The sequence below is a fragment of the Pezoporus flaviventris genome, unplaced genomic scaffold (assembly GCF_033815535.1).
Source record: "Pezoporus flaviventris isolate CSIRO_AGI_PZ_B2104156 unplaced genomic scaffold, CSIRO_AGI_Pfla_v1 ptg000023l, whole genome shotgun sequence".
Lineage (NCBI taxonomy): Eukaryota > Metazoa > Chordata > Aves > Psittaciformes > Psittacidae > Pezoporus > Pezoporus flaviventris.
This window is the reverse complement of record NW_026892571.1, coordinates 9,270,903-9,289,521: the sequence shown is the minus strand read 5'-3', so window position 1 is coordinate 9,289,521 and position 18,619 is coordinate 9,270,903. Positions and strand designations below refer to the sequence as shown.

The following is an 18,619-nucleotide window of genomic DNA, read 5'->3' as shown; positions in this document are numbered from 1 at the left end:
ATGCCACTCCTGAGGTACCTTCCGGGGGCTGATGCTCTTGAGGTCTCTCTGCAAATGGCAAAGACATAGGAGGGAAATGACACTAAGGGCCAGGGCTTGCCACGTCAACTTGGATTACCCTGATGGGCTGTGCACCACCCATGGTTCCCACAGCAGGGAAGGAAGTGAGGTTGAGCTGGTCACCTAAGGAAAAACAAGCAGCGAGAGCGTCAACACCAGTTGCTCCCAGGACCTGTTCCCAGCTTCATGTCCAGGTCAGGGAGCAGAGATGGCTCACCATGGAGAAGGCCATGCCCCAGGGTGTGAAGACCTTTCCCCAGCTGTCCCTAGGGCATGCCCCATTCTTTGGCAGTTCTGTACTGTGATTCCTGACACTGTCAATGTCAAACGGAGGGGCTGAATCCCCCCCGGGTGCCATGGGTCCGGGAGGGGGATGCCGTGAGCTGTTTGTGGATGGCGAGTGGGAGCTGCAGGGTGTGAGCCCCCAGCCCTGGCTGTCCGGGCAGCACCATCCTGCACCAAGCTGCAGCCCAACACTGACATCTTGTGGTGCTGGGCGAAGGCCCCAGCGCGTCCAGTGGCAAGGGAAACCTGCTGAGGTACCTGGAGAAAGCTGCGTCTTCAGGGATGCTGCTGGAGAGGTGGGCTCAGAGATGCCCCCTTGACGGTGCATGTCCCCCCTGCAGTGTGCGGCTGCGACCTGGCCCAGTCTGGCTTCTTCTTCAAGAACCAGGAGTACATCTGCACGCACGACTACCAGCAGCTCTATGGGACCCGCTGTGACAGCTGCGGGGACTTCATCACTGGAGAGGTCATCTCTGCCCTGGGCAGGACCTACCACCCCAAGTGCTTCGTCTGCAGCACGTGCAGGTGAGTTCTGCCATCACCAGGGTGCATGGCCTCATGGCCACCAAGGACAGGGCTGTTCACTACCCCCGTTCCCTGCTCAGCACCTCAAGCAGGGGCCTCCTCTGCGTTTTCTTGGTGGAAGTGAAACGGCTCTGACCCTTCCCATCGCGCCCAGGAGAGCTGCATGGTGCTCCTGCCCCAGCTCACGTGCATGCTCACTGCCTCCCTTGGCAGCCCTTGCTCCTCAGCACCATGGGTCTTGCTAGCCCTGGGGAAGGAGCTCACAGGCAGCCCCAAGCACCTCATGGAGGAGAGCAGCAGCTCACACCTCCCCACCTCTGTTTGGCCACAGGAAGCCGTTCCCCATTGGAGACAAGGTCACCTTCAGTGGGAAGGATTGCGTGTGCCAGAACTGCTCCCACTCCCTCATCAGCACCAAACCCATCAAGATCCACGGGCCCAGCCGTAAGTTGAATGCTCTTGTGTTATGGGATGGTTGCAAGAAGGGACCGTGTGTCCCTGGGTGGTGCTGGGCTGGGCTCTGGGGCCAGTGTGCAGCCCTGCACAGAGCCACAGGCATTCACAGCGGTTCGGAGGAGGAACAGGGCAGTCCTGCAGCTCCACCTTGCAGGTCACTGCTGGTTTGGGGAGCTCCCTTGGCCTGTCTGTGACCTGGATCGGGGCCACCAGCCCAGCAGGAGCTGTCTGAGGCAGTGGGGAGGTGCTGGAACCGGGTGTGCTCTGAGGCAGTGCCCAGATGTTTGTGTCCAGCTGCACCAAGGTCTGTGTCCAAGTGCCAGCCCCAGCACTGCTCACCCGCTGTGCCAGTGCTGCTGGGACTCAGTGCTTCTACAAGCACTGAAAGGCTCCTTACACTCATCCCCTTGCACTGATGAGTCCAAGCAACAGGCAGGCTCTTTTAGATTTGGCTTTGCTTTTGACCCGGGTTGTTCCTTGGGGTACCTTTTCTTCATGCCATGCTTTGTCCCCACAGTGTTTCCGTGCTGCCCCAGGCCACTGCAGATCATCTATAGGTGCTGTGCCTGGGGGCTGGTAGAGCATCACTGTGGCATGGAGCTGCTGCCACCCATTCACCATGGTGGCAATGGTGGGGGTTGTTTGGGTTGAGTTATGGGTTGGTGCTGATGGGTCCCTGGGAGCCCTCCCAAGCTGACTCCCCCAGCTCTCACCATGGCCTCAGTGGAGTTAGGGGATGTGGCAGGGTTTGAAGAAGCACCAGCCAAAGGACAGGGCTTCCCCAGTCTTCCTCCATCAGCACCTCGAGCTGCCCAGAGGCAGGCTGTGGCCAGCTGCAGCACCCTGCTGTCTCCCATCACAGGGCCAGGGCAGCAGGCAAGGGAAGAGTAGCCACATGCTCTGCCTCTTCCTCTCTCTTCCCATCCCCTTCCCAACAGCCCAGTGCTCCTACCTGCCTGCAGGGGAGGAGTACCTGAGGACACCGTGCTTTATTCATAGGCAGCAGCCAGCTGTACCCTGCTGCCTGCATGTGCCTCCTGCTGCGCAGGTGACCCTGGCAGAGAAGGTGTGCCTGTTGGAGGCAGTGCTGGTATACTCTTTGGGCAGGACATCCCTAGGAGATGCTCATCCTCTCCCTGTGAGCAGCCCAAAAGCCAGCAGGACCTGTGAAACACAGATCCTGTCTCAGCTGACTTGGCCAGCCTGCTTTTGCCGGGGGTCAGAAATCCTCCTTCCTTAGCTTTGTCCAGCTGGCAGGGACTTGGTGCAGAGCTGCCTGGGATGGGCTGAGAGGCGAAGTCTGCTCAGGCTGCCAGCGCCGTGCTCCTGTACCCCCCTGGTGCCGCAGTGGAGAGGGAGGCAGCTGGGAGGGGGTTAAGGAGAAACCCCATCCAGGCCAACCTGCTGCCCAGGGAAGAAGAGGACAAGGAGGAGTCAAGGTCAGGGGTCCATGTGCTTCCTGCTCCCAGCCTTGACGGGAGCCAGGGGAAGAGGGGAAGGAAGGGAGTCTCGTCAGTACTGCAGCGGGGCCGGACGCGGCTGCCGGAGAGCACAGCCCTTCCTCTGCCGCACGCACTGCCGGTCACTTCCCATTGCTCCCGCCTGGATGGGAGCCCCTTGGGACCTGCCAGGGCAGCATGGTCCTGCCAGCCCATGACCTTGCCTGGTGGGTGCTTGGGTGGGACGGCTGGGTGCCAGTGGTGCTGTGGAAGTCCCAGCTCCAGCAGGACACTTTCCTCCTGCCTCCTTTGCTGGGGGCAAGCGGAGGTGGCATATTCCCATGAAGAAATGATTCCCCATGAAGAAATGATCCCCAAGAGGCTGCCCCTGGAGTGGTGTCAGGAGCAGGGTGTTTATAACAGCAGCATCCCTGGAAAAGGGTGTCCTCTGGGTGCAAGGGGTGTGCCAGGTTAAGCAGCTGGGGTGCCTTGGTGTGGGTCAGCAGATGTGGGTGTTCCTGCTGTGGTGCTGAGCCCCACAGCGAACTGCGGTGGTCCCACAGCCCCCTCTTCTGTCTCCCCAGACTGTGCAGGCTGCAAGGAGGAGATCAAGCAAGGCCAGTCCCTCCTGGCCCTGGAGAAGCAGTGGCACGTCAGCTGCTTCAAGTGCCAAACATGCGGGATCATCCTCACCGGCGAGTACATCAGCAAGTGAGTGCCACCGTCCTGGCAGCAGGCTTGGCTGTGCTGGCCATTGTCAGGCTGTGCCCCTGGGGCTGGGGCTGAAGCGAGGGGGTGCCCAGCCCTGCTTACCTGCCCTTACCCCCTTCTTCTCCCTCTCCCAAAGGGATGGCATCCCTTACTGTGAGTCTGACTACCATGCCCAGTTCGGCATCAAGTGCGAGACCTGCGACAGGTACATCAGCGGCAGAGTCCTGGAGGTGAGTCCTGGGGCTCCAGCCACCCCATCCCAGTCTGTAGTAGGGACCATGTACGTCACATCCAAAGGTGCATGCTTTGAGGAGGTGTGGGAACATCATCCTGCGCCCTTGTAATAACCTTGATGTCTCAGGGCTTTTCCTGTGGTACAGTATGATCACCTTCTCTGGAGGGTGGCAATGGGGGAAGGAGCACCACCGTGCTGCAGACCTTTGGAATGGTGGTTTGGGTGCCGGAGGTAAGCAGCCAGAGCATGTGGGGGCCTCTGTGAGCTGGGACACATCTGGAGCCCAAGATGTGGGGACACAAGCCTTAACTATGCTGCTACCAATGCCCAGCTCTGGGGTGTCCCCACCACGCTGGTCCCAGCCTTCCGAAGGCACCCTGTGCAGGCAGCCTGCTGTTGCCTTGGAAACGCATCCAGCTCAGCTGCTGCTGCGGAGCCTGGGCGAGGGGCTGCAGCACCCTGCCCATGGGCAGCATCCCCATGGCACATCTCCTGCAGGGCAGCAACCAGAGCAGGGGTCCCCTTCCCTGTGCTGGATCCGGAGGGGTTTTACTCATCACATTGGGGGCAGCAGGAGCTGCTCCAGCAGAGCCACTGAGGGATGCAGGGATCCCACAGCAAGGCCATGGGTGCAGGTGGCTGTTTAACTGCCTACCAAGAGGTGATCACCCCTGCTAGTCCTGCTGGCCTAAGAGCACCCAGCCTGGCTGGGGAACATCTCCTGAAGCTGGAGCCAGGAGCAGGAGTCCTCCAGCTTCTTCCCTCTCTTCAGAGAGCAGCCTCTGGTGAGGGCTTTCTGCTGACTCCAGGCTCTGGTGGCAGTTCCAGTGCTGGCTGCTGTGAGTGCGAGCTCAGCACTGCAGCAGCTGTCCATCATGGGGCCACTTGATCAGCAAACATCCGAGTGGAGCAGGGTGAAGCCAGAGGAATCCCTGCTGCTGCTCCCTGATAACCCTGTGCTAGGGGCCAACATCTCCAGCCACCCCAGCAGGGCAAACAGGCTGGGTGTACATGATGTGGGATGATCAGTGGGTGAGAGGAGCCAGAGGGGACCTGGAACCAGCCTGGCCGACGCCATTGGGCACTGCTGCCTCTGAGCCACTTGTTGCACTGCGCTCAGGTTTTCCTTGCTCAGTGCATCCACAGTGATATCAGGACAAGCATAGGTTGTTCCTGCAGCTGTGTCTGAGACAGAGCAACAAGTGTGGGGTAGCAGCCCTGGGGTGGTGGAAAGGAGACAACTTCCTTCCTCTCCCATATGTCTGTTTCCCCTGGCTCTTCTCCTGCCAGTAGCTCTAGTTCTGTCCACCTCCCCCTGTGCCCTCCAGCCCTAGATCTCCTCTCAGCATCTGCCCTTCCTGGCTGGAATGAGCTGACCAAAACCCACTGAGATCCCATGGGATCCGAGATGCTCCAGGAAACAGTCCTCTTGCATTAGCACCTTGCATGCTGCACCCATGGCCACACACGGGAGCCCTTCCTGTGCAATGGGACTCTGTGGGCTAGAAGTAAGGTGCTTTGGTGCCAGGGTCCCAGTGGGCAGAGCCAAGGTGCCACCTCCTTGCATGTGCCATCATGGAGCCAAGAGGAGCATGGGGTTTGGGTACCAGAGAGCAGTGCTGGGCGAGCATCTTTCACCTCGCCACGCTCCCCAGCATGTGTCTGCTTGCAGTATTGAGTGATGTGTAAAACCAGAGGCTTTAATTGTCTTCTGTGGCAGAGCGTGAAATGGAAAGGGCACCTTAAAATAACTTTAGGCTGCAAGGAGCCTTCCCATGCTGTCCCAGCAGCCTCCAAGCTTTTCCAACTGCTCCAAGCTGTGCAGCCAGGCTCGGATGATTAATAAGTCTTGAAGGGACCCCAAGTGATAATGAGCAGGTCTCTTCCCTCGCAGTTTTTTATGAGCTGTAATATTAACCACTATGAAAGGAACAAGGTTTGGTCATGGTCTGGAGAGTTGCTCCTCGAGAAGAAGTGGTGTGTTTTGAGATGCTGAGTGGGTTTATGGAGGTCTGCATTGAAATGGAAGTTGGGAGTGGGCTGGTAAATACTACTGGGGGAGCAGCCATTGTCCCTCTACATCCACACCCTGGTCTGCAAAGCATCCCCTTTTGGCACAGTCTGACCTGTGACAGCAGCCCATATAGTCTAGGTAGGAAAAGATGTGTATATATGGGTTTGGTTTTTCCCTTACTGTCAGCACACCAAGTGTTTGAGAGTACTAAGAGGGTCCAAGAGCACCAAACGCTGCCCGCATTCAGAGAGGGACTAGGGAGGGCAGCACATCAGAGCCCCACATCCCCTGCTTTAGCTGCCTCTAGCCAGCTGGAAATAGCAGTGGGAACTGCAGGCACACTGGCTTGAAGCGTGTGGGAGCTGGATTAGTTTTCTCCCCTTTCCCTGTGTTTGCAGCCATCTCCTGTTGATGCAGCTCAGGGTGCCTGATGCAGAGGGTGCTGGCTTGTGCTGCAGTGGGCAGCTCCAGGCAGGGCTCTGAGCACAGGGCATGGGACAGAGCAGGAGGAGCTGCTTGTCCTTAGGGAGCATGGGGCAGAGCCTGGTGGTGGGTGACCTCTCTGCTCCTCTGTGTTCACAGTGGGTCTGTCCCTGCAGCCCTCTCACCGGTGACTCTCCTGCCGTGTTATCAAGCTCTTGGGTTGTGGGCTCAGTCGAGCCAGCCCAGGAGTAGTTGTGTTGCTGCAGCTGGCACAGGGAAATGCCTGTGCACGGGGCTGCCCCTTCCCCAGATTGGGTTGCACTGCAGTGGGTCTGAACTCTTCCACTCACCTCCCTTGTCTGCCCTGAACCCTTGCACTCTATTTTGGCATAGAGGGGGAAAAGCTTCTGGCTGACATCTGCACCCCAGGGACATTGAATTCCGGGTTGATTTTTATGGGCAATCAACTGGCAGATTCCCAGTTATTCTCACAGCAAATTTTCCTGTTGATCCTCATGTTTCAGACTGGCTCCAGGCCCCTCTACTGTAACCCTCTTTGTCAGCAAGAACCTCATCTTCCCTCTGCTGCCTTAAATCATCGTTCCTCTTCGTTTGGATTATTATGGGAGTAAAATGGCCTTTGGGGTTGAGTTCTGACAGCGCAGCCCAGATTCCTCCTGCCTTGAGCCACCTCCTGCCTCCCAGCCCAGAAAACGAGCCTGTAATTGAGGTGCAGGCAGACACTTTGAGTGGAAACAAGCTACCAATTAAAGCTATTATCCCTGTCAAAGAGCAAAGGGAGCAGCCCAGCTCCAGCTCAGCTGGGGAATGGCTTGTTCCTGGAGCTGAGGTTTGTGCATGGCTTTGTAGGAGGAGAAAAGTTTCTTGATGGAGAGGGGCTGGCAGTGGCATCCAGGGAGGGTCTGATGGCTTTGTGAGGTTCATCACTGGGGCCCTTCTTCTCCTTTTGCTGCTTCCCTGCTGTGACATCCTGGGCCAAATCTGCTGTTTCTCTTCAAAGCTGTAGCGGGGAAGGAGCATGCCTGAGTATTCCTGCAGAGGGTCTCTTGTTTCCAGAATGCAAGGGCAGTTTGTTAGGTGTGAGGTTTGTAGGGGCATCGTCCTTGGGGGTTTGGGACTTCTGGCTGTGCTTTCCTGTGTGTTGGACAGCTCGGAGAGCAGAAAGCTTCCAGTCTGACTTGTAGTCCATGAGGTCAGAAGATTAGTGATGAAGCAGTCTCGTTTTCTCCATGCATTGTGGTAGTCCCTGAGGCCACCCTGGGCAGTTTTGCCCCATTCACTTTGTCTGCTGCAGGGATGCCAGGGCCACTTGCCCTCAGGGGTGTGAGCAGGTCCCCATGTCCTGCCTTGATCAGGAGCTCCTGTTCTGTGCTCGCCCCTGCAGGCAGGAGGGAAGCACTACCACCCCACCTGTGCCAGATGTGTCCGCTGCCACCAGATGTTCACAGAAGGGGAGGAGATGTACCTCACAGGTAGGGATCTGCTGCAGTTAGGAGGGACAACCCTGCCCTGCATGGCTGGGGGGATGTGTGTGCTGTTTGCCGGAGCATTTGGGGTTTGGGTGCCCATGGAGATGGGTGGCCCAGGACCCCTTCCCCACCTGCCCAGGTTACACTGGGAGCAGCACCTGAGGGGTCAGGCTTCTGCTGGGCACAGCTGAATGGTTTGGGTTTGGGTTTGGTTTCAGCAGGAGCTCATTCCCAGAGCACCCTTAGGGGGTATTTCCAGTGCAGAAAGGAGGGTTTGGTTTTGCTCAGTAACCTGTGCTTGCTGTCACCCTGAGTCGCTAATGATCCCATGGGTGGCAAAGGGGGAATTGTGCACTGGGAGCACCCAAGTGGGGGTCCCAGCACGGCCCCATCATGGCAGCAGGATGGGTGCGCTCAGCGTACATCCCAGGGCTTGGTGGCTTTGCTGGTTCCAGCCCTGAGGGAACTGAATGCCGCAGGCTCAGTGTTACCCCAGGTTTAACCCTCAGGAGCTGCCTGGCTGAGCACTGGGACTATGCCAACAGCACCCGCGGGTTTGCTGTCACGGTTTAATAGTGCTGGCCACTACATCTCAGTGCTTGGAAGCTGTTGCATTTCTTTTTCCCAACGGGCACATGCCTGTGGTTACACCGGTTACAGGAGTGCAACCTGTAGCTGCAGTGCAGCTGCTGCTGGGGACGGGGGGGGCACAGGCTGCAGGTCAGTGCTGGAGGTGGCAGGGCAGGACAGGACAGGTCTCCCCAGTGGCAGGGGCAGCAGGATGATCCCTGGCAGCAGAGCTCAGCTGTGCATGGAGCTGATGAAATGCTTTCTTTTTGCTGCGTTGCAGGCTCTGAAGTGTGGCACCCCATCTGCAAGCAGGCGGCCAGAGCAGAGAAGAAGCTAAAGGTAGGCACCACGGTGATGAGCATCTCCCAGAGGTGGCACTGCGCAGGGCATGTTGCCCCTGAGTCCCTGATGGAGGTGAACAGTTGTGGCACTGTCCAGGCCCGGGGTGGCTTCCTGATGCTGGTACAAGCCATGTCCCTGCTGCCCAGAGGAAGCAGTCTGCTTGCTGCACCCAGCACTGTGCCTGTGCAGGGGTCCCTCCTTGTGGTGCTCTCATCTGTCCTCCACTTTTCTGCCTCCACAGCACAGAAGGACGTCAGAAACCTCCATCTCACCCCCTGGTTCCAGCATCGGCTCCCCGAACCGTGTCATCTGTGTAAGTACAGCTCTGCCCGTCTGCATGGGGCAGGATGGATGCTCTGGCCACAGGGAAGAGAGCAGCAGTTCCCAGTGCTGCTCTGCAGTGTGAGGTGTCCCCCAGGGACAGCCGTGTGTGTGGGGCCAGCACGGACAAGCCATGTCCCCTCTGCAGCAGCATGCCATGCTGCCAGAGCCACTGGCACAGGCCAGGAGCGCTCAGAGGGGCACAATCCCCACTCCCAGCTCCTCTGCTCCTTCCCACTTGCTGCCTCTCAGGCATCTCCGCTTACCTCTTCCTGCTGCTGGGGTGCCGGTGGGCTCTGTCTGCTCTGTGCTGGTTCCACACTGTGCACTCCAGCCTCCCCCTTTCTTGTCTCCTCCTCTTCCTTTCTGTCTCTGTCTCTCCCTCTCCCTAGGCTAAAGTGGATAATGAGATCCTTAATTACAAAGACCTGGCAGCTCTTCCCAAGATTAAAGCCATCTATGAAGTGCAGCGTCCTGACCTCATTTCCTACGAGCCCTATCACAGATACACGTCGGATGAGACACTGGAGAGATATAGCTATGGGGAGGTACTGAGTCTCGATGCACCAGCTCTGCAGGGAGCTGGGCCCCAGTCTGAGGCGATGGAGAGAGCTGCATGTGGGTTCACTTGCTCCAGTGGGAATACTGCAGGGAGACAGGAGGGGGGTAAGACCTCTCCCAGAGGCTCCCCATCACTGGGAAGAGGGCCAGAAGGGTAATCTTTACATTGCTGCTATAGAGTAAGGAAGAAACCAGTGACCTTATCAGCTGAAGGCAGTGCTGCAGGCCCAGTGTGCAGGGACTGGCAGTGCTGTGCAGGAGGCGGTGTCACCCTCAGGAGTGAAGTGGCAGGGAGCTCACCATGGCAGCCTGCAGCAGGAGAGGAGGAGGGCACACAGCACTCATGCATCCCTCTGGGATGGAGGGACAGATGAACAGCAGAGCCTGGCCACTCAGCCTCAGCACGGTGTCTCTGGAACATGCAGGGCTGCCCCTGTTGGATGCTGGTCCCACAGCCAGGGGAAAGGGGCTTGGTCAATGTGTTTTGTAAGCATGTGATGATGGTGCTCAAGCAGCACATGGCATGGGACTGCCCTGCCCCACTGCCCCAGTGGCTGATTTCAGCAAGCCTGTGGAAGAAGAGGTTCTGAGCAGCTCAGAGATGGGGACCTGAGGTGGACCTGGAAGAGGACTTTGCAATGGCCCGCAGCAGCATCTCTTGCGTCTCCATCTCAAGGCTTCTCACAAGTCTGGTTTCCACCAATGATGGTGCAGGCAGTATGGCCATGGCCCCCTGTGGAGCACCGTGGGGCCAGCAACCACCTTTTCCCCTTACAGCCACTCCACCAAGGTCTCTGAGCAGGGATGCAGGCTGCTGACTCGGGAGGTTCCATCCTCTCACCAGCTCTCCTCCTGACCAGGGGCTCCATACCCATGTCCTGGCACAGTTCAGCTCCAGCTGTGCCACCAGCTGGCCTCACTACCTACAATGGGGCTGTAACATGGGACCCTAGTCTGTCACTGCTCCCTTTAACCATGTGCTGTCTCTCTCTTTCTCTCCCTGCCTCTCTTTGCCTCCTGCTGCCTCCAGTCCCTGGGAACCCTCTCCCCGTACTCACAGGTAATGCCCCAGCAGGCGCTTTGGGGTCTGTCATCTGCTGCCACTACAGGGTGTCCCTGTGCCCAGGGACCACTGGGCTCTGCTGAACATGCCCCTGCCCGGGTGGAGATGGGGGGACCAGGCCCAGCAGGGTCCTGTCCTTTGGACCCCCAGGAGAGCAGTGTGCAAGCCCTCCCTGGCAGAGGACCTGCCTCATCCCTCATCCCGCCAGCTCTGATCCTGCTCTCTCCATATGTTTTCCGGTCCCTAGGACATCTATGAGAGCTTTGACACACGACAGAGGCGAGCCTCCAGCCCTGGCTACATTGACTCTCCCACCTACAGCCGTCAGGGCATGTCCCCAACCATCCCGAGGTCCCCACACCATTTCTACCGCTCAGGTGAGGATTTCAGTTGCAGCCCAAGGCTAAGCTGAGCTGAGACCCCAAATGGAGTCGGAATCACCAAACTGGCCCCTACTTATCCCAGGGGACCTTGGAAGTCTCTCCTGGCAAGCAGGCAGGAGGCCTGGGGGGTCTGTGGGGGGCTGACAGCAACACGAGCTGTGGGGCAGTGACCAGCTCTGCTGTGTGCATCCACTGCCTCCCCTGACTCATGTGAGCCGTGAGAAGAGGCCAGAGGGGCTTTGTCCTGGCTCAGATCTGAGCTGGAGCCTATGGAGGATGGCAGGGTGGTAAGCCCAAGGTCCAGTGAAGACCCCTCGAATGGCTTGTTGTCTCTGGGAGAGGTGTGCATGAAAGCGCTTATGCCCAGTCAGTGCTGTAAGGGGGGGGGTCCTTACACACATACATGCACATGTACACATGTGTGTGCATGCCCTGGAGCACGTCGGGGGGAAGCAGAGCGTGTCTGTGCCATGTCTCCTGCCCTTCGGAGCCAGGGAGGAGCGACTGGGAAAATCCGAGGTCAGTAAGTCCAGAGGTCCCGCATAACCTGCGCTGCGCTGCCAAGGGCCTGTCACTGTTTGCCTCTGCAGCACGCTCGGCTTTCCTCTGCAAGCAGCGGGGCAGCCCTGCACAGCACCTGCACAGCACCCGCACATAGGGTTTCCTCTGCATCCCGCTGCCTCCAGAGATGTGGGAAATCTCCTCTGCTCCATCACCCCCCATCCTGGACCACAGCCTGGCACACGTCCACGTCACCACATGGGTCACCCCCTGCTCCTCTAACACTGCTGCATTTAACACCCGTTTTCTTCTGCCTCTTCTCTCTCTCGGTCACTTATGGCTGCTTCTGCTCGGCACCGCATAGGCACCGAGAGCGGGCGCAGCTCCCCCTACTATAGCCAGTTAGATGTGAGGTCCTCCACTCCAACCTCATACCAAGCGCCCAAGCATTTCCACATCCCAGGTAGGCTCTGGGGTGCCCTAGCCCTGGGGAAGCGCCGTGTTTGTGGCATGCCAGCATGTGCCGTCCCTGCTGTGTCGCATGCGTAGCTCCGCCGCCTGCCTAGAGCCAGCCGGCAGCAGGATCTACCCCTGGTAGAGGCCATCCATAAACAGGACCTGCAGCTTGAACCCTCCTTCCTCCCCATCACCACCCGGATGTCCCAGAGCCACCTGGAATCTGCTTGATCCTTTCAGTGTCTCTCTTATCCCTTTTCCTTTTATCTTCCTCCACTCCCTACACGGAGATGAGTCCCTTGCAGAGAGCCTGCCCCTTCCCCTGCCTCCCTCCCAGGATCACAAGCCGAAGCGTGTCTCTGGAGGCCTTTCCGCACCCCTCCGCTACAGATGACTATTTTATACTCCCCATAGGGCCCGCTGCTCCCTCCCCCCAGAGTCTTCTGGGCTTGCCAGATGCCTGCTCCCCTTCTGCAGGGATTGCAGGGGGACACCAGGTAAGGGCCACCACCCGCTCCCACAGAGCCCACGGGGATGGGGACGGAGGGGCAGGGAGGGAAGCAGGCAGCTGCCCATCCATCCTTCAGCATGCGCAGGGAGGGCAGAGCCCCGCAACACCCTGCTCAGCTGGAGCACCTCCTGCTGCCCGTGTCCTCCGTGATGTAGAGCTGATGGCCTGGGACAGAACCATGAGGACACCCAGAGGATCCCCACCACGGTCCCCTGCTCCCACCCCACCCCTGGCAGGGTTCGGTCCCGCTGCCGGTCGGTGGTTTATGGATGGCCCCGTCCCTGCTCCTCTGCCTGTCCCCTGCGCAGGGGCTGTAGCTCTCAGCGCCAGGCTCCAGTTGCTTTCCCTCCCGGCTCGCTCTTTTCTCTCTCTGCTGTGGAAAGAGGCTTTGGCTGATGTGGTTTTGCCCCAGGCAGCTCGCAGGCCGTTGTTCCCGGCGCTGGCACCCTGAGGAGCTGCAGCAGCAGCCGGTGGCTCCTGGCTGTGCCGCTCCCGGGGCTGGTGGTGCATGCTGATGCCGGGGTGTTCACTGCATGTCCTCGTGCGCACCGTGTTTGAGGGCAGCCCCGGGACCTCGCTCCTGCAGCCTGCCAGGCACTGGCCTGGTGCTGGGCTCCCATGGGATGCGTGGAGCCAGAGGTGGTAGTGTGATGGAAACACGGCGTGGGTAGCATCTCCTGCAGGACCTGTGTCCTGTCAGCACTTGGGGTGCCCACACTGACGTCCCCTTTTCCCTTCTTTCCTTCTTTCTTCCCTTTCCTCTACCAGCTGCCGGCGAAAGCAACATCTACCGGAAGCCCCCCATCTATAAGCGGCACGGTACGTATGGTCTGCATGCTGTGCACTGGCCTTAGGACATGGGCAGGGTACCAGCACAAGGCTTGGTCTGGCTCAGTGGCATTTAGGGGCAGGGTAGGACATGGGAGCAGGCATCATGGTGTGAGATGCTGGGGTGCTCACCAGGTGAGCTGGTGCTCTTGCTTCCCCTCCAGGCAGCAGTTGCAGGGCTCAGTGAGAAAAAGTCAGCTTTGGACTGCATCCTTGTTGGGAGAGATGGAGGCAAAGGCTGTCAGTGGGACTGGGGTCAGGGATAGCTGTGGGAGGGGAAATGAGGTTGTGGAGGGTTGGCAGAGGGCGCCTTGCTCCCAGGAGCATCACTTGCTGATGCCAGGAGCCAGAGCAGCCTCAGGAAGAGGATGAAGGTAATTTGCAGTTTGACATGGAGAACTGGAGAAAAATCACAGCTTGTCCTGGATGGATGCTCCATGGTGAAAAGGGCCTGGGGTTGTAGAGGCATGGGGAAGAGGCATGGGGTGGTTGGTGCCTTGGCAGGGCTAGGTTGCACTGTCCCTGCTTGCTTTGGTGTGTAGAGGGACAGCGGCTCCCCCCAGGCAGTAACTTCTGTGTCTGCTCTTCTCTCCCTGGGCTCTCCTTTCCCTCCTGCCCAACTCCCACTGCCCTACTGCTGGCTGCACCCGCTGCTGTAAGTAGCTGCCATTGGCAGGGTCCCCTGTGCCTGCATGGGGTGGTGGGATAGTGCTGCCCCATTGCCTGGCCTTGGTGCTCCTTCCACTTCCCTGCTGCCTTCCCTGGCAGTAACCCACTGAGAGCCCTTTCCCTGTTGCACTGAGTCTTCTCCCATCCCCTCCTGCCTGTGGGGTTATAACCCCCTCCTCGGTGATGGGACAGCCATGGGGAGGCTGGTGGCACTGGCGGTACAGTGGCTGGTGTGGACACTATGCAGGAACCAGAGCTTGCTGTGGTGCTGTGAGCTATGAACCATTCAGGTCCCTTCCCAGCCACATCAGCAACAGCCCCTCTGCTTGTCACCATCCCCACTGTCTGCCTCTGCACCCTTGTCTCCCCGAGGCGTCAGCACTTTGAATGTGGATTATCCGTGTGCTGTTTGGTGGCCACTGGGGAGAGGGGAGGGAAGAGGATTTGCCTTCATCCCGGGATGGATCTTTGCAAGTCCTGCGAGCAGGACTCAGGGTCCTCATTGCAGCTCTGCCTGCTCCTATTGCAGACAACCCCCCTGCAGCCACAAAAAGCAAAACCAGCGAAGACATCGCACAGTCATCCAAGTACAGCCCTGCCTACTCCCCGGACCCGTACTACCACTCCGAGTCAGAGTACTGGTCCTTCCAAAGCTCCCCCAAAGGTAACAGCCTCTCACTGACTGAGGGGAAAGCAAAATCCATTCCTGCCCCATTCTCTGAGGGGGAGTCACCCCCAAGTTGGGTCTGGACCTGAAGGTGGGGTTGGGCCATGATACGTGCCAAAGTGATGCAAAAATCCTAGCCCTTGGGACTCGATTGTCCCCACACAGCTGGGAACTGCCTGCTCCCTACCTGCCTCCACCTTCATCCCCGTCTGACCCCTTCATTTGTCTCCTTGCAGCCCCCCGAGCCCGAAGGTTCTCATCTGGAGGGGAGGAGGATGGGTACGATCGGGGCATGCACAAGGTGAGCAATGCCCTGGCAGGGGAGAGCCAGCAGCAAGCTGCCCCCATGGCAGTGGACTCTGGGGAGGAGACCCAGCCCAGTTCCACCACCCAGGAAGGGGCCACCACCATCCCTGCTTCCCTCGGCCATCCCCAACATGGGGTCTGACGGGGGGTGCGAAGCAGCCTTTCCCCCCTGCCCAGATCCAGAGCGGCATCGGCCGGCTGATCCTGAGGGAGGAGATGAAGGCTCGGTCCAACTCCTATGCAGACCCCTGGACACCCCCTCGCAGCTCAGCCAGCAGCAGAGAAGCCCTGCACACAGTTGGCTATGAGGGCTCCCTCAACGGCTGTAAGGACCCTGTCTGTCTGTCTGTCCATCCCACCCAGCAGAGCCCCGGTGGGAGGGAAGAGCAGGGGATGGGGAAGGGGGGGTGGATGTGCTGAGTACCAGAGATAGACCTGGGAGTCTCTTTTCCTCTGCAGGGCTCCATCTGTTCCCTGTGCCCTGGCCAGGATGGGGCAGTGCCCGATGGGTGTTTGCAGTCTGTCTAGCAGCCTAGCGAAGTGCCTCATGGGGTGGTTGGTGGTCCCTTGGGAATCCCACAGCACAGGCATGCTGGGCTTGCCCTGACCTATTTTGGGCTCACTCCTTATGACTGGCTTCAGGGCTGCCATCCTTGCTTGCCCTGCTCTCATTGCACAGCACCCAGGGCACCCAGCCCTCAAGCTCCAGGGATGGTGCTGGGGAGCCTGACAGCACAGCTCGCTCCATGCTGTTCTTCCTCATGGTGCATCATGGAGCTGGGGTTGTCAGAGATGCTCAGGGACCACCAAGCAGGACCCATAGGGCTGGCAGCCAGGCAGCTCTGCATGGCATGGGGTGCCCGGTCATCCCTGACGCCCGGCTCTGCTCTCTTTGCAGCTCCCCGGATGCACTACCTGGCTGACAGTGGTGAGTGTGAGCCTGCAGCCCTCCACCGCTGGTCCCCTGGCGTGATGGGGTCCAGGGCCTAGGCTCTGGGATGCTGGGACCAGTGAGGGAAGAAGGAGAGAGAAGGAGGCCTTGAAAGGCCAGGGTAGAGCTGAACCAGTGCAGTGCTGGTGACAGAGAAACTGAACGAGATTGTGTTGCACTGAAGGGGGAGGCAGGAGGGCTGCCATGGGAAAGGGATTTTGGGGAGAGGAATGTCTGCACAGGAGGAAGCTAGCCTGGAAATGAGTTGGAGCTGGAAGGAGATGGAGCTGGGTGAATGTGGAGCTGGGGAGTAACATGGGAGCACAGGGGTAGGGTGGCCCAGAGAGTGCTCTCCCAGGGTGCGGGGCTCATCCCTGCATTTTCCCTTATGCACCTTGGTGGCTTGTTGCAGATCCCCTCATTTCTAAGTCGGCCTCCCTCCCTGCCTACAGGAGGAATGGGCTGCACCGGGTAAGTGCCTCCTGCTGCATCCTGCTGCTGCCGCACATCTCTGCGCCCTTCTTCATTCTCCCCAAGTTCCTTAAAGACCCTGGTGTGCCTTTCTGGGTGTCCTGCTGCCCCCTTCTCTGCTCCCCTACTGTCACTGCTGGTGTGTGCCAGTCCAAATTGACCCTTACTGGGGACCAAAGTGCCCTGTCCAGGCAAGAAGGACAGAGGTGCCTGCCCTGAACCTCCTGCAGGGCACATTCAGAGGGTCGCTGGTGTTACTTCCCAGTGCAAGAGCTTTGCCTTGTACCCTGGGGCACTGATTGCTGGGGTTGGTCCTGCCTCATTGTGACCTGGGCTTGTCACTTCACCTTCTCTTGCCTCAGTTTCCCCACTGCCAGGGGTGGAGAGGGTCCTGCTTTGGGGTGGGTGGGTGCCTTTCCCCCTGGGGACATGGGAGGTGTTGTGCTGAGCATCTAGAGGGTACCCCTCTTATTCCTCCCTCCCTGCATCCATCCTGCAGCCTCCCAGTGCCGAGCTTTTCCACTACGACAGCACGAATGCCGTCAACTGGGGGATGCGAGGTAAGGCCGTGGGCCAGGGGACCCTGTAGGCACAGAGCCAGATGCCTGGCAGCAGAGGGGCCAGCATGGCTCATGTCTCTTGTCTTTTCTCTCTTCCCACAGAGTACAAGGTAAGATGCTGCTGCTCCAAGGAGTGGCTGCCAGCTGGAGGTGCGAGTACCAGAGCCCCAGAGATGTGTCCATGTGTCCTCAGGCCCTTTAGGAGCAAGCTTTGCCCTCTGCTCCCCATGCCCTACCTTCATCACCCTCCATTCCCCACCTAACAGCCCTGTCCTGGAACTATGGGGCTCAGACCACGGTCCTTTCCCTCCTGCCAGGGTCCCAAGCACTTGGCTGAGCAGATGGGGGCTTGTCCCCAGGCACTTGTCTCCTTGATGGGGAACAGAGAAGGGTGGTAGTGCTGGTGGTTCCCCCACTCACGCTCATCCCTGGATCACTCCTGGTTTCACAGTGAACAGGAAATTCCAGAGCCACCACAGTGATTCAGTGTGGATCAGGGTCACCATGAGAGCAAGACCCCGGTTGCCTTGTCCTGTCCAAGCCACCCAAACCCTGCTGAACATGGCAGGAGGAAGCTTTATCCTGGTGGCTTCCACAGCCTCATTTCCAGGTATGCCCCAGTATGTCCCATGGTCTTCCTGTCCCTGTGCAGATATACCCCTATGAGCTGCTCTTGGTGAAGACGAGGGGAAGGAACCAGCTGCCCAAAGATGTGGACAGGACTCGGTTAGAGGTGAGAAGAGCCTTTTCCATTCGGGATAATTTCCTCAGGGCTCAGAGGGACCCCATCCCTTGGGGTGTCCCCTTAGCCCCAGCAAGCAGTGTGAGGCTGTGAGGGGCTCATGAATGTGTGAGGAGCATCTCCATGGCACACTCATGATGGTGCTGCTGCTCCACTGGCCAGGCAGAGCTGTTCCCCATGCCCACAGCATCAGTGCATTTAGCAGGTGGGAGCTGGGTGCTCTCCCGAGTGAGCACTGCTGGGGGCTGCAGCACCCCATTGCGCACAGCAGGGCAGGGGATGCCATCGGACCCCCAGGTCGTGGCTCTGGTCCCCATTCCTGGCCCAGCATCCTGTCTCTCCCCAGCGGCACCTCTCCCAAGAGGAGTTCTACCAGATCTTCGGCATGACCATCGCCGAGTTCGACCGCCTGGCACTGTGGAAGAGGAATGAGCTGAAGAAGCAGGCCCGGCTGTTTTAAATGCAGTGCACTATAAATATATACATACCTATAAATATATACATAGAAAGATCTCTATCCTGCAGCTCTGTATGATTCTCGGTGCTGTACGTGGCAGAGGCGCCCTCTGCACCCCTGAGAGTGAATTGGAGTCTCGCAGATCATTTTATGCTCTTGGTTTTCTTTCCCAACCCTGTTACTGTGTCCATTCTTGGGTTCTGCCAGGGGCTGAAGCCACAGGGCCTGTAAGCACTTGGTGTCTGTCACTGCTGAGGTGGGGATGGCAATGCTGCACTGGTGATTGCTCCTGTCTGCTTTAGGGCAGCAGCAAATGAACCGATTTTATTTATAATGATTTTACTCCTATAACCTGTGTCTCCCTAAATCAAGCTCAACCGTTTGTGGATATGAGAAACTTCCATCTCCAGCAGCAGTTTCAGTGATAAAGCCTGGAGGCCATTATTAATAATAACACAATGGTGGGAGTCTTTTCATTTTCAAAGCATTTTAAGGACAGTGTTGCCCATAACTACCTGCATGGCAAAGATGGGGAAACTGAGGCAGGGCTCAATGCTAGCTCTCAGGGAAGCCTCTCCAGCCCATGCTGTTCAGGGGCAGCAGAGGTGGGCACAAGGGATGCAGAGAGACCACTGCCTCCCA

General features: G+C 58.6%; 1 protein-coding gene across 14 annotated transcripts in view; it reads left to right on the top strand.

Moving 5' to 3' along the window:
- The window catches only part of ABLIM3 (actin binding LIM protein family member 3), a 50,081-nt gene extending 32,044 nt beyond the window's left edge, over positions 1-18,037 (top strand). For 3 of the 14 annotated variants that reach the window (XM_061456636.1, XM_061456637.1, XM_061456635.1), the window contains exons 3-22: positions 687-870; positions 1,202-1,314; positions 3,350-3,476; positions 3,613-3,706; positions 7,554-7,641; positions 8,489-8,547; positions 8,792-8,863; positions 9,264-9,419; positions 10,463-10,492; positions 10,743-10,872; positions 11,744-11,842; positions 13,115-13,165; positions 14,373-14,507; positions 14,747-14,811; positions 14,994-15,141; positions 15,715-15,744; positions 16,160-16,218; positions 16,718-16,786; positions 17,431-17,511; positions 17,849-18,037. In XM_061456636.1, the coding sequence (XP_061312620.1) occupies positions 687-870; positions 1,202-1,314; positions 3,350-3,476; positions 3,613-3,706; positions 7,554-7,641; positions 8,489-8,547; positions 8,792-8,863; positions 9,264-9,419; positions 10,463-10,492; positions 10,743-10,872; positions 11,744-11,842; positions 13,115-13,165; positions 14,373-14,507; positions 14,747-14,811; positions 14,994-15,141; positions 15,715-15,744; positions 16,160-16,218; positions 16,718-16,786; positions 17,431-17,511; positions 17,849-17,980 (1,922 nt within the window). In that variant the 3' untranslated portion in view covers positions 17,981-18,037. Of the gene's footprint in view, positions 1-686; positions 871-1,201; positions 1,315-3,349; positions 3,477-3,612; positions 3,707-7,553; positions 7,642-8,488; positions 8,548-8,791; positions 8,864-9,263; positions 9,420-10,462; positions 10,493-10,742; positions 10,873-11,743; positions 11,843-13,114; positions 13,166-14,372; positions 14,508-14,746; positions 14,812-14,993; positions 15,142-15,714; positions 15,745-16,159; positions 16,219-16,717; positions 16,787-16,880; positions 17,108-17,430; positions 17,512-17,848 lie in introns of those variants that run through there. The other 11 variants (XM_061456638.1, XM_061456649.1, XM_061456639.1 and 8 more) reach the window with 11 other exon arrangements.
- The last annotated feature ends 582 nt before the right edge of the window (positions 18,038-18,619 follow it).